This window comes from Uloborus diversus, chromosome 6 (genome assembly GCF_026930045.1).
Source record: "Uloborus diversus isolate 005 chromosome 6, Udiv.v.3.1, whole genome shotgun sequence".
Classification (NCBI taxonomy): domain Eukaryota; kingdom Metazoa; phylum Arthropoda; class Arachnida; order Araneae; family Uloboridae; genus Uloborus; species Uloborus diversus.
The window spans coordinates 123,449,067-123,462,236 of record NC_072736.1 but is presented as its reverse complement, the minus strand read 5'-3'; the positions used below and the strand labels follow the sequence as shown (position 1 = coordinate 123,462,236).

Sequence of the window (13,170 nt, the reverse complement as noted above, 5' to 3'; positions counted from 1 at the left end):
ATAGCTATCTTTATATATTAGTATGTGAAGGAAATTCTTTCACCACTATTTTTTCTTTTGTCAACCGATTAGCTTCATTCTTTTTCGTTCAGTAGCTATTGCCAAGTTCTAGTGTTGATAATTTTTTTAAAAGCAGATGCTAATTAATGGAAATTAATTAGCATCTTTTTAGGGTTTTAATAAAATGCATTTTTTCCTAAAATAGCTCTTTCTATGCAATTCAATGGTCCAATTTTTTCAAGCTTGACATGGATGGAAAAGCTTTAAAAAATACCCCAAACGAAGTTTTTCACAAATAGTTGAATATCCAATAACCAAAATTCACTAGACAAATTTTTTTTTAAAGCGTTTTTTAGTTTGCAAAACTCGTTATTTCTAAATTTGACTCTTTTTCACTGTTTATACGAGCTGTAAGTGTGAAATAATAAGTTTTAACTGATTTTTGAAATCACTCTTTCTACATGAAAATTCATTTCAGTGCTTCAAGCTTGGTATGGTTGGAAAGCCTGCAAAAAATACCCCTTAAGGTTCTTCCCGTACAAGTTCAAAAAGTTGAAGGACCTAAATTGACTAGAAAAATTGCTGTAAGCAATTAAAAGTAAGCGAAAGTTAATTTTTATTTGAACTTTTGTGCGAAATCGTTAGCACAAAGCAGTTGTGAATATATGTGTTGCCATTTCTCATTTGAGTGTTAAGAAATGAAATTATTGCATTTGTTTTTATTATTGAGATTTTGTAAATAACCTCAGGCAATTAAAATATTTCCCTTCTGATTATATTTTCATAACTTAAAAATTTTAGTTATACAGGGGAGATAACATTTAGTGCCGTTTAGATCAGAGACACCTTTTTGCAAAGAACACACTTCTCAGTAGTACCCGCATTTTCTTTCACCATAAACATTGTGATTTACAATGTCAAACTCTTGATAAAATCGGGGAATTATTGCTGTGTTTAGTGTTTGTGCATGGACAATTATATGTTGCTGCAAGTAGAGTTTGTTCATTTGATAGTTTGAAATTTTACATTTTTAATGACAATGGCCAAGGCAACTTCTCGTTAATCGTAGATTTTTTACAAAGAATGCTGTTTGCAGAGAAGTTTTATGTATAAACAGATTTTTGTTCTATCACTTCATTCATTTTAAGAATAACATACAAAAAGCAAAAAGAGTAGATATAAAATGTTGGTATCATGAAAATTCATATATGAGGCAGCGAGAAGCAAAGGCATGCAAGTAGATTTTTTTAAGATTTGAGTAAAACGCGTTTTAAGTTGAGACCCTAGGTAGGCTTTCATTGACTTTTTTTTTCTAAATGATGCTGTACAGCAGCACTCACTACTAGTACCATTACTTGCCCTAAAACAGAGAAGAGGTTCTTCCACCAATTTGTCCTGGTTACCTCAAATTTTTAATTTCGGCACATCCCTTTGCTTTTCACTGCCTCATATGTTTCCCTAAAATTGTCAGTTACAACTGTGGTTGAATTTTGACCACTGGGCGAACGCTAGTTTATATAGCTCTACCATGTAAGAAGCAACAAGATTCGATGTAAACTTTTATTAGTTGTAGTGATGTTCTCATAGAGTTACACTCCATATACGCCGCATACTCTCAAATATTTTTTTGAATTATAGCGTATACCCTCTAGCTTCAAAATTTTTCATTTATAACTCAGATTCTACTATCACATTTTTAAATTCTCCTAAAGCAAAAACAATATATTTATGTTAGTCACATTTTCTTACAAGTACCCTCTTTTCTTTATGTTTCTTAATAAATCAACGCCTTTTGAACGCCTTATAATTGCATACATATATTGTGCATAATGGATTACTGGGAGTATCTCTTATATAATTAAAAACTGAGCGTATTCTATGCATGTCCAAGCTTCTTCTCCCGAACGATAGTGAATGGCCACTGAACCAGGTATCGATGGATTCGTCATCTTCCCGTCTTTATGTTTGGCTATTTAACATAATCCTCCAATAATAATTAGCGGAGATATCAATTAAAAACTATTAATTATGGCACTTGGATTTCGACATAAAATTCCTATTTTTCGAAGGCTTTCCTCCATTCAAATTATTATTCAGTGCTTCATCTCAACTTTCCGCAACAATGCTTTTAATAAAATGTATAGCCTGAAAAAAATCATTGAGATAAAAGATCTGTTGCCATTTTTTTTTCTCGAATATGAACAGTTAAAATTCTTGTTTTTGTTTTGAGGCTTTTCCAGTAATCAGGGGATTTAAAATGCTTCCTTTTTCGGGTTTTTTCCACAATCTGCTGCAAAATTTTACTGACTTTTATTTTTTTTTTGGTTCAAGCTTGAGTGTTGAACTCGCCAGAGCATTTTTTAACATAGGGACTACGCGACACCAATGTCGCTTAGTGAAAAAAACCTGTCACCTAGAAGATGCAAAATCAAACCACTGGGCGACATTGGAAAATCCAAGATTAGTTCACGAATTTTTGTAAACGGATTTCAAATCTTTGTTAAACCTCCTCTTCTTTAAAATTACTGACTTGTACTAGCGGAGAGACTTCATCTTTTTGTTCCCTTGTGGAAAGGCCCTGCCCATAGATCGGGCCACCTCACACTCGGCGATGGATTAAGCAATCGATTAGCACCCCACCTCATTAGCGCTTCCCTTCATAATAGCCGATAAGCTTTTCATCTGTGTACAGGAACACTACTTGGGGCTTGGGGCAGCAAAAGTAGTTTGCTTATCTTTTCCAAACACCAGAGGGAACCTCGGCACGTGAAAATTGCCAGCAGCGTGTAAACAAACATTTATTGTGACTTTCCGAAAGATTTGATGGGTCATCAAAGAGAGTAGCCATTATAAACCTTCCTCGAAATCGTCCCGTGTAGGAATGTTTTTGAGGGAAGGCCATATCAAAGCCCTGGGACATATAGCGAAAGGAAAGCAGAGACTTCTCTGAGGAAAGTGTCACCCAGGATCTTTTTCTGCTTTTAAATCAGGGAAGGGGCTGTCCGAAGCGGGGCCATTGTAGACAGCGCCACATTTTTAGAGGGTGCCAGGGGCTCCTACGGGAGGCAACTGCTTCTCTGAGTTCGCACAATTCATCTCCATTATTGGTGTCGGTAGCAAACTTTTTCTTCCTCAAATTACGGAAAAAACCGAAATACATAAGAAAAAAATCAACGCATGCCAAAAATAATAGGTAAGTTGTACTGCATTTTCTTGAAATGTGTTTTATTTTTACAATTTTGAGCGCTACACCTTATTTTGGATTCCCATCTAAATATTACATTCAGACAAAAATAGCTTCGAATAAATAACATATTCTCATTCTGCACACTCTTTGTGTTTTCAGCAGTCCTGTAGTTCATCATAGTGTTATTATTGAGCAGTCACGAACAGCTTAATATCCTCACTTTAACAAAATTGATGCTGCTCTGATTTTTCAGATTACTATGACGACAATCGTTTTTAATTTTTATTTAGAGAGCAAAATTTTCTTCGTCATAGTTACAAATCGTCTGCGGTTTGATTTTATTCATATTTATTTCAGGCCTTAACTCAAGCAAACTTTATACTTTAAAAACAGGTTTTTTTTTAAAGTTGTTTTTTTTTAATTAAAAAACGCCTATATAGATTAACTTAAACAGAAAAACGTCATCCAATCGTCTTTAATATTTCCAGATTCCTAACACCCACATTTAAGTTTGATAAGAAATTAAAATACATAACGTTGCACGCTATAAATAATCTTTATGCTTAGTGTACTGGTGGATATCGGCCATAAAATCTTAATTTTTATAACCACATCCTAATTACCATTTCTTTTTTATGGATATGCATATGCCTCGTGCTACCTATTATAAAAAGTCACCAGTACCACTACGGGTGCAAATTTCTGGACCATTTCCGTTCTATTTGAATGAACAAGAAACGAAACCCAACGAGTAGCGTCTTATCGCAATTCGTGATTGCGAACTATATAATTTTTTCCCAATCACGAATTTCCACGAATTTGTCCGCTGTCTCACAGAGACTCACAACTTTTAGGCAAGGTTATGGATCACTACAAAATAAAATGCTTTTAAGAAATTGAAATAAAAAAGAAAGAAAGAAACAAAGGATTTGAAAAGTGTTACCTACCCCAAGTAGTGCCTGAAGTGCAGCGAAGTCTTGAAAAATTCGGATTTTTAACGCAAATAATTCCCACCATAATTAAGTTAGAGAACTGAAAAAAATTGCATAGGGAACCCACTTGCTTGCGGCAGTGATCATCTATTTTAAAAATAGTAACAAAACTGGCTTTATGCTGTGAGTGCTATGTTCTTCATTCCCTTTTTAATATGGGAGCCTCCAAACCACTCCTCTTGTTAATATTACCAAAGATAGTCAACAAACTGCGTTTTAAAAAAGAACTTGTAAAAGTTTCCAGAGGGGAGGTCCTCCACCTCTCCTTTTTTGCCAACATCGTTCAAGATCAGCATAAATTTTGTTTTAAGCGTTTGAGTTTCAATATGTTTCCGGAGGAAAACTCCTCCCTCCCTAACATCTCATTGAAAGTCTTCAAAAACTACGTTTTTGGAGCTCAATTTCGAAAAATTGCTCATCTTCCAAAAGTTACTCATGAATCATGGATTGTCAACATTTGGCAATTTGAAAAAAAAATTGGGAGTAGACCTCAGAATCTCTTCAACCCCTAACCTTATACCAAAGATAGTCTAGAATTCATTTTTAAGTCTGTAAATTAGAAAAATTTCCTGGGATGGGCCTTTTAATCTCTCCTCCCCTTAACATCACCAAAAATCGTCTAAAACAGCCTTTCTAGAGCTACAATTTCAAACAATTTCCTGGGGAGCGCTCCAAACCTCTTTTCTCTTTCATTATAAAAGATAATTAGAATGCATCTTTAAGACTGCAAATTAGAAAAATTTCTTGGTGCGAGCCTTCAAATCTCTCCTCCACAAAACATCACGAAAAGATTGTATTAAACTGCGTTTTTAGCACTACAATTGCAAAAAAAAAATCCGCCAGAGAACCCCCGAACCTCCCTCTTCTGAACATTATTGGACATAATGTTTGTTTTTAAGGTTTCAATTTCGAAAAATCGCCGAGGGGAGGGGGTCGCTCCCGAGCATTTAATATTATGAAAGACATCTAAAATGCGTTTTTAAGACTACAAATTCGAAAATTTTACGGGGGAGAAACCCCCAGACCCCCTTTACTTCCGAGTCAATATTATTCTTACGGTTAAGTTCATATCGGCTTTCTCTTAAATCAGAAGTCCTATAGAGTCACCTCAGAAACAAACAGTATTTACAGAAATACCACCTTGAGGCAACGATGTATACACATATTTGTTGAAAAAAGAGGAAATTTATTGGGAATGTTACAGCCTTTATGATAAACTTGAGTCGCCTAGTAAAAATTCCTTAAAAAATGCTCTGGAACTCGCGTCACTTGACATAACTTTTATTTTCGAGGTGGACTGTGCAAAGCCGGGCGACGCAGCTAGTACACTCAGAAAAATTGATTAGAACATCACTGGTTGGATGTGAGAATCAATTTAAAACTTATTTCTTACAAGACAGTTCATTCATAGCAATCCAGTACAAATGATTTTCAACCATGTGTTAGTTGAAATTTGATTTAGTAATTAACTAGCAGTAAATGCACAGTGATGCCTGTGCTAAAAATTTAAAGAAAATTCGTTGGATTAAAGAAAAACAAATTACAACAAAATTACATTTAGTCGCTTACAAATGTACAAAAATTCCATAATTCATCGTCAAATTGGCCAAGCAACTTTCTAATTAAAAAGAAAATCAATTAACATATGCAAAATGAATTTAAAATAAAGTAATAACAGTAAAATATTCATAAGCAACAAAGGCAACTTCCTCCAAAATGTTTAAAAAGAAACTAATTGAAAAACTGTCTGGGAAAATGGACCTAGTGTTATAGCAATTTCTCGAAAAAGAAGCCTCGAAAATTGGCTCAATTAGAATCGCTTATATCTCTTGTTCTAATTAATTGAGAAAAATGGAACAAACATCATCTTCTCTGGGAAGGAAAACCCTTTCCAAGGATTTATAATGTTTATGGGTGGGGGGATTTTTTATCCCCTAAATAGCTGAAATTTAGCTTAATTAGTTAATTAGAAAAAAACTAATTTGAAATTTAGAATTTCAACTTCAAGGTGCACAGGCCGGGGGTACATTCGAATTTTCGTGCCAAGTTTCAGGGCTGTAGGTGCTATGGGGTCTTCTGGCCATCGGGTACAAACAAACAAAGAAACACCGTCACCTTTATATATATAAATAAGACATGAAGTTTCTGTATGACTCACCTTTACTCTATAAAATAACATATCCTCTTCAATAACATAAGTTTCACCAATGATAACATCTTCCACAACTTTCCTATTACTTTCAGATGCATAAAATTCCTTCAAAAGAAATCCTGTTTTTGCATATTGTGCACTCAGACAAACTGCATTCTCCATGTCGGGCAGTAAGTATTTCAGTAATCGAACAAAATAATGACTAGCATCAGTTACATGAGTAACTAACGCTTGAATGTCTCCCTCTTTAGGAACAATTTTGGGTGCATCGACTGTCGAATCAATTACATGTCTTTGTTGGCATGATTTTTGTTTACAGCATCCAAAAGCTTTCATGTATTGACACAGGGGAGAAGTTGTATTTAGATGTTCCTGCAATGAAAATAATACAATGAAACATTTATATACCGTTTTCATGAAAAAAAAAGAAAAAAACTAAAATGTTCATGATTAATAAAATTTCATGTCTGTGTGCACGTTTGTTTTAAATTTTAAAAAAAGAAAGAAAGATAGGAACAGGAAATAAGTATCATAAATATAAAAGCAAAAGCATTGAAAACTCACGTTAAAAAATAAAATTTTATCACTATATTCATGTTTTCAAATAGTTTTAATGCACATAAGATTGTTAAATACAGTCAACTGTCCAAAACCTGCATAGCTTGGGACCACATGGTTTACAGATTTTAGAATTCTGCTGATTTCAGGTCATAAATTAAGCATTGCTAACATTTAGAGTCTATCGTACTGAGAGACAATTTGCCAGCCCTTGTCAATTGAAATTAAAATATCAATATAAACCTCTATATTATTTCAAAATGACACAATGGTGTTGGTTCCTTCAATCAAAAGTACTACTTTTAGTCACTGAAATTGATAGAATATGCAAAAAAAAAAAAAAAAAAAAACATAGACCCAGAAAATACTTTCATTTTCAAAACAGTTTTTTTTAAACTAATTTTTTTAAATGTCCGGTTTTTCAAACAAGGCGGGGTCTTGATGACGTCACAAATGATGCACTTTGGCGCATCTTTCCACTGAGTTTCCACGTTATGATAATCAAGAAGTGAATTAAATATTTTGCTCTGTGAATGGCAACACTGAATGGCATTTCATTTGTGATGTCATCGACCGAAACGTAAACAATGAAAATGCACTGATTTAAGTATTTTTTTTTAAATATTAAACTTAAACAAATTATTTAAAAAAATTGTCAGATCCTATGCTTTTAAGCATGTTCTTTCAGAAAAAAATACTTTTAAAATTTCGGAAACAACCCTATTATAATAATTACATCCTACTCAAACTCATTAAATCAAATCTAAAGAAGAAATCAAAGGCATACTTCATTTTCATTGGCAATTTTCTTCAAGATGTCAGGAATATATCCACAACTCCTCTTTATAACATCAATTAAAGACGAAGCCAACAATGGACAATATTCAGATATTAAAACATGGCAAGAGTGATGAAGCTCTTCATCCTGAAATCAATCATTAAATTTCCATAGATAAATATCCTATGACCTTTTAAAAATAACTTATGGAAACACAAGGTGAAATTTTATGAATGATGAAAATTTACCTTGTGTAAGAAATTTTCAGCAATGCAACTGAAGCGATTCCCAAACTGCAGCCTGGATTCTTTTGGTACATCATAATGGATAAGGCACTTAGCATTACTAACAGGCATTAATGTTAGTGCAGCATCAGTAATAATCAGACAATTTGGAGAAATGGTTGAATGAACAGACTTCCAATCCTTAATTTTTTCTAAAAATGGAAGAGAAGACAATTCTATCATAATGATCTAATTATTGAAAGTAACGGCAGTCTGAGGTAATATCAACAAGCCAAAATAAATAAAAATAAAAAATGCCACATAGTGAGGCAAAATAATTAGAGCATTAATGAATTGCAAGTTACTGTCCTCAATTCTCAATACTTCAATTATCGGAAATCTCGTACACAAAGCTGGGATATTCCCTATTCCAGACTGATGAGTTCATAGCAAGGACAATTTAAATTTTCAATCATTCAACCATATTTGATGGAATTGTTAAGGGACATGTCGAACCTTAATTTGTCTTCTAAAGATTGGTTTCTTGTTTCTGATTTATTTTTTTCTGGTTTGTCTTAGTGTCTTTATGTTCACTTAATGTTTTCATTTCAACCTTTTTTCTTTCCAAAATTACTTTTTAAGTTTTCGGAAAACTAAAATTTGTTAGTAATTTTATAGTACCTAAAATTTTAAATTTATATATATATATATACAGTAAACTCCCGATTATCCGCGGAATAGGGTGGCGCGGTAGCCGCGGATAAGCGAAAACCGCAGATAATCCGAATAATAGGCAAAAAGCCATACTAGTGTATATAATAACTATAAAAATATGAATAACACTCACATATACATGCAAATTATAGCTAAAAACGATAACATTGAATGTAAAAAAATATATGCAAAAGCTAAAAACGAATAGTAACACACATTTCTCAGTTTAAAAAACATTTAATAACTATAGGTATATCTTTACCTTAAATTTTTACAAAATAGTCGGTTAGTTGTTTCTGTTTTTTCATTTTAAAACTATTCTTTTTAATTTGTGATTGAAGTTTTTTCAGTAGCATCTTATCACAAAGTGATGTGTCATCCTGCTCCTCTAAATATTTAATCAGTCCGTCGACGTGAGTGAGAGCTGCTTCGTGGCTGACTTTGTTCTGCTGCTCTGCTCCTCCGTCTTCTTCATCCTCATCGTTCACTGCACTAATTTCTCCAGCCAGGATCTCGTCATCAGTGAGATGTTCGAAGCCGGGATCGCTAGAATCACAATTCATCCATTCGATAATGTTTTCTTCATCAATATCCCTTCCTCCGGGAACAGATTTCGCCAATTCTGCCAAATCAGCTGCAGTAACTTCTTTCTGTGAAATTTCTGTGGGCATTTCAACTTCTGGTAAAAGTTTTCTCCACGATTTTACTAAAGTCGTTTTTTTGACAGCTTCCCAAGCACTGTTAATGTCATAAATGCTGTCAAGAATCGTGTAATCTTTCCAGAAACTCTGAAGATCATTTCCCTCTTCAATCCTCTTTAACAAAAGGTTGGTACGATAGTTTTTTTTTCATAGCAGCAATTACACCTTGGTCCATGGGCTGGATAAGTGCCGTAGCGTTAGGTGGTAAAAACTTTACGAAAAATTTTCCATCTGCTGAGTTTAAAACACTTTTCCCTGGATGAGACGGGGCGTTGTCAATCAACAATACGGCTTTTTCCGGCAAGTTTTGGGACTTGAGATGCTCTCTCACTTGAGGAATAAAATGTTCTTTGAACCATTTCTGGAATATATCTTGGTTCATCCATGCTTTTTGTTGATTGAAATAGTGAACGGGCAGATTTTCAGCTCTTGTGCCTTTAAATGATCTTGGTTTTTTTGCTTTCCCAACCACTAAGAGTTTCAGTTTTTGGTTTCCAGTTGCATTGCTGCAAGTCATAATTGTGTATCGTTCTTTACTAGATTTATGACCTGGCGCTTGACGTTCTTTTTCAAAAGCCAAAGTTCGAGTTGGTAGGCACTTCCAATTAAGACCAGACTCGTCTGCGTTGTACACCTGTTCATAAGAAAGATTTTCTTTCATTAAAAACTGTTTAAATTCCTTCTTGAAGTTTTCTGCAGCTTCTTTGTCAGAACTTAGTTTTTCTCCGTAAACTCCGATTTCTCTAATACCGTGACGATTTTTAAATCTTGACAGCCATCCTGAAGACGCATCAAATGTCCCTTCAATTTGAAGCTTTTCAAAAAATTGCTTAGCTTTAGCAGCAATTATTGGTCCGGATATGGGAGTACCTTCGCTTCTTAATTGGTTCACCCAGTGGTTGAAAAAACTACTTTTTTTTTGTAGCGAACTACAACTACAACTACTCTATTACAAATGTAGTTAACTACAACTACAACTATTTTTTTCAAAATGTAGCAACTACAAACTACTTTTGAAAAGTAGTAGCTACTTCGCTACTTTTTAAAAAATAAATAAATAAAAAGCATACATATACACACCGTTTGAGGATTGAATGAAAAAATTAAACTGGTATAGATTAATAAATTGACTCATTTGAAAATGAAATACTTACTAATAATTATATATTTATGGTTTCATTCCTTTACCGAGCGAATTGGTCATTCCAAACGATTTTTTTACGATTTTTACTAATATTCGATGCAAGAAAGGATTTAAAAAGTTGAAGGACTTCAACTTTCAAGTTTTTAATCCTTTCCTGACAGTGAATATTTCATTCAAGAAGTGCAACTAGGCTACTTGAAAGTTTAATAGATGTAGTCATAATTTGATTAAAATTTTATATAGACATACATATATGTACATAAAATTGATTTAGATGGTTAAAAACATCTTTAAACAAAAGAGAAAAACTAATTTTCATTATAGGAGTTAATTTTACAGGCACTTATATTTTTTGTAAAAACTAGTTAATGGAGTTTGAGTTTCAAGCTAGGGATCCGGACCTGAACACCATCTTCTTTCTTACGTTACTGATAAAATGAAATAAGAGCATTTTTCAATTTTATCAAATGACCTTGAAAACTTACATTATTTAATAATTAACTTTTATTTTGTTGATATATATCAACACTCAATCAGTAAAAAAAAAAATCTAATAATATCCCAAACGGTACCAGTATTTATAATCAAATATTAATAAATATCCAAAATATGAAACATAACTAAGAATGCTTATTTTACTTCAATGTGCAAGTGTCGACTAGCGCGAAATGGTTGAATAGAGGATTTTTCCGAGTAACGATTTTTAGACCTAACGCGAATTTCTCACCCCGTAACACGAAAATTTTCGGAAGGGAATCGCAAGGTTTAGGTATCACCTTCTTTATTGGGTACTAAATATTAGTTTCGTGAATGAGCTTTCCTTTTAGCATCACTGAAAGCAAAAGTGCCTCATTAGTCAAAATATCGCTTTGTTAATTTAGAAATCGTCACTCCGCATCCTTTTCACTCTTAATCTGAAGTTGACGGAACATTATTTGACATAAGCGGGCTGTTTTTCTCTCGTTTTAAAAGGAATAATAGAAAGTTTCTGACAGCTAAAGAAATTTAAAAATTTTCGATATTCTTGAACAACTGAAAAGTGCGTCGAATATAATTACTGTGTCTACTCTACAGTAATATTGTAGTGCTGCATTTTATTATTGCTACATACTATACGTACTGTACTGTTTCATTTTATGCCATTCTCTCCTATTGATTATGTGGACCCTATTCGTATTTACATTCAATAACACAGCTTTTTTTTTTAATGTGCAAGTGTCGACTAGCGCGAAATGGCTGAATAGCGAGCTTTTTTCGAGTAACGAATTTTGGAGCTAACGCGAATTCCTCACCCCGTAACACGAAAATTTTCGGAAGAGAGTCGTAAGGCTTAAGTATCATCTTCTTTATTGGGTACTAAATATTAGTTTCGTGAATGAGCTTTCCTTTTCGCGTTAGGAATTCGCGTTAGCTCCAAAATTCGTTACTCGAAAAAAGCTCGCTATTCAGCCATTTCGCGCTAGTCGACACTTGCACATTAAAAAAAAAAAAACCTGTGTTATTGAATAAAAATACGGCTAGGGTGCACAAAATCAATCGGAGAGAAGGGCATAAAATGAAACAGTAAAGTACGTATAGTATGTAGCCATAATAAAATGCAACACTACAATAGTACTGTAGAGTAGACACAGTAATTATATTCGACGCACTTTTCAGTTGTTCAAGAATATCAAAAATTTTTAAGTTTCTTTAGTTGTCAGAAACTTTCTATTATTCCTTTTAAAACGAGAGAAAAGCAGCCCGCTTATGTGAAATAATGTTTTAACTTCATTTTAAGAATGAAAAAGATGCGGAGTGACGATTTGTAAATTAACAATTTCAGCTCTCTACGTTTATATTCGGAAAAATGAAGTTACGAAATGAGTTAAAATAGTTTGAGGGGTGTTTACAAATGTCTAAAATAATTGGTATGTTCATTAAAAAAATCGTATAGATACTCTTTTTCTCAACGCGAAATTTCAACCTAAATGGGGAGTCACATCCCTAGCGTAAGTTGAGATTTGACTGTAAATGTGGAAGACATTCATACCTTTTGCTTAACGGGCAAATTTTGCACAAAACGGAAACATTTCCGTTATTATACATTTCTATGTAATATTTATTGTTAGTCGGCCAGAGAGAGGGCAGTTCAGTGTCCTCCTCTTCTATAATATTTACAGTAACTTCCAAATTAGGAGGATATTTTGGAGTAATAATCTCATTGACATCTAAAATATTCATCCACGGGACATTCTCTGCTGTGCTGACAGAAAATACAAACGGAGTACTACTTGACAGTTATCGTTTATTCTTTTCTTTCTGAGCCATGCTCTGCTGAAAGAAAATATTAGGGAAATATGAAAATTTCGATGCCAAACAAACTAATGGTGTCTAACAGATAGAACATATGGCGTCAAAATATGTCTGATGTCAGCTCGTATTTTTCAGAGTCTTACGAATCTGATTGATTCAAGTTTAACTCGCGTAAGACTTGCACCAGTCAGATTGTTTGAAACCTCGTTCATTTTTTTTTAAAACTTTACTTAAAAGTAGTTTTTAGAAATCGCTACAAACTACTTTTTTTTGTAGCGAACTACTCGCTACTCTACTTTTTTTTTAAAGTAGTGCGCTACACTACAAACTACTAAAAAATGTAGCTACTACAGTAGCGTCGCTACTTGTAGCGCGCTACTTCCAACCACTGGGTTCACCCATTTGAGTAACGCCGCATCCAATTCTTC

The 13,170-nt window shown here is 33.6% G+C and overlaps 1 protein-coding gene across 1 annotated transcript in view; it reads right to left on the bottom strand.

Annotated features, from left to right (window-relative positions):
* Positions 1-13,170, bottom strand: part of LOC129224963 (putative ATP-dependent RNA helicase TDRD12) — an 82,453-nt gene that overhangs the window by 27,441 nt on the left and 41,842 nt on the right. Inside the window, exons 13-15 of the mRNA XM_054859510.1 lie at positions 7,916-8,103; positions 7,677-7,814; positions 6,338-6,703 (exon numbers count right to left, since the gene is read on the bottom strand). Of these exons, the coding sequence (XP_054715485.1) occupies positions 6,338-6,703; positions 7,677-7,814; positions 7,916-8,103 (692 nt within the window). The remainder of the gene's footprint in view (positions 1-6,337; positions 6,704-7,676; positions 7,815-7,915; positions 8,104-13,170) is intronic.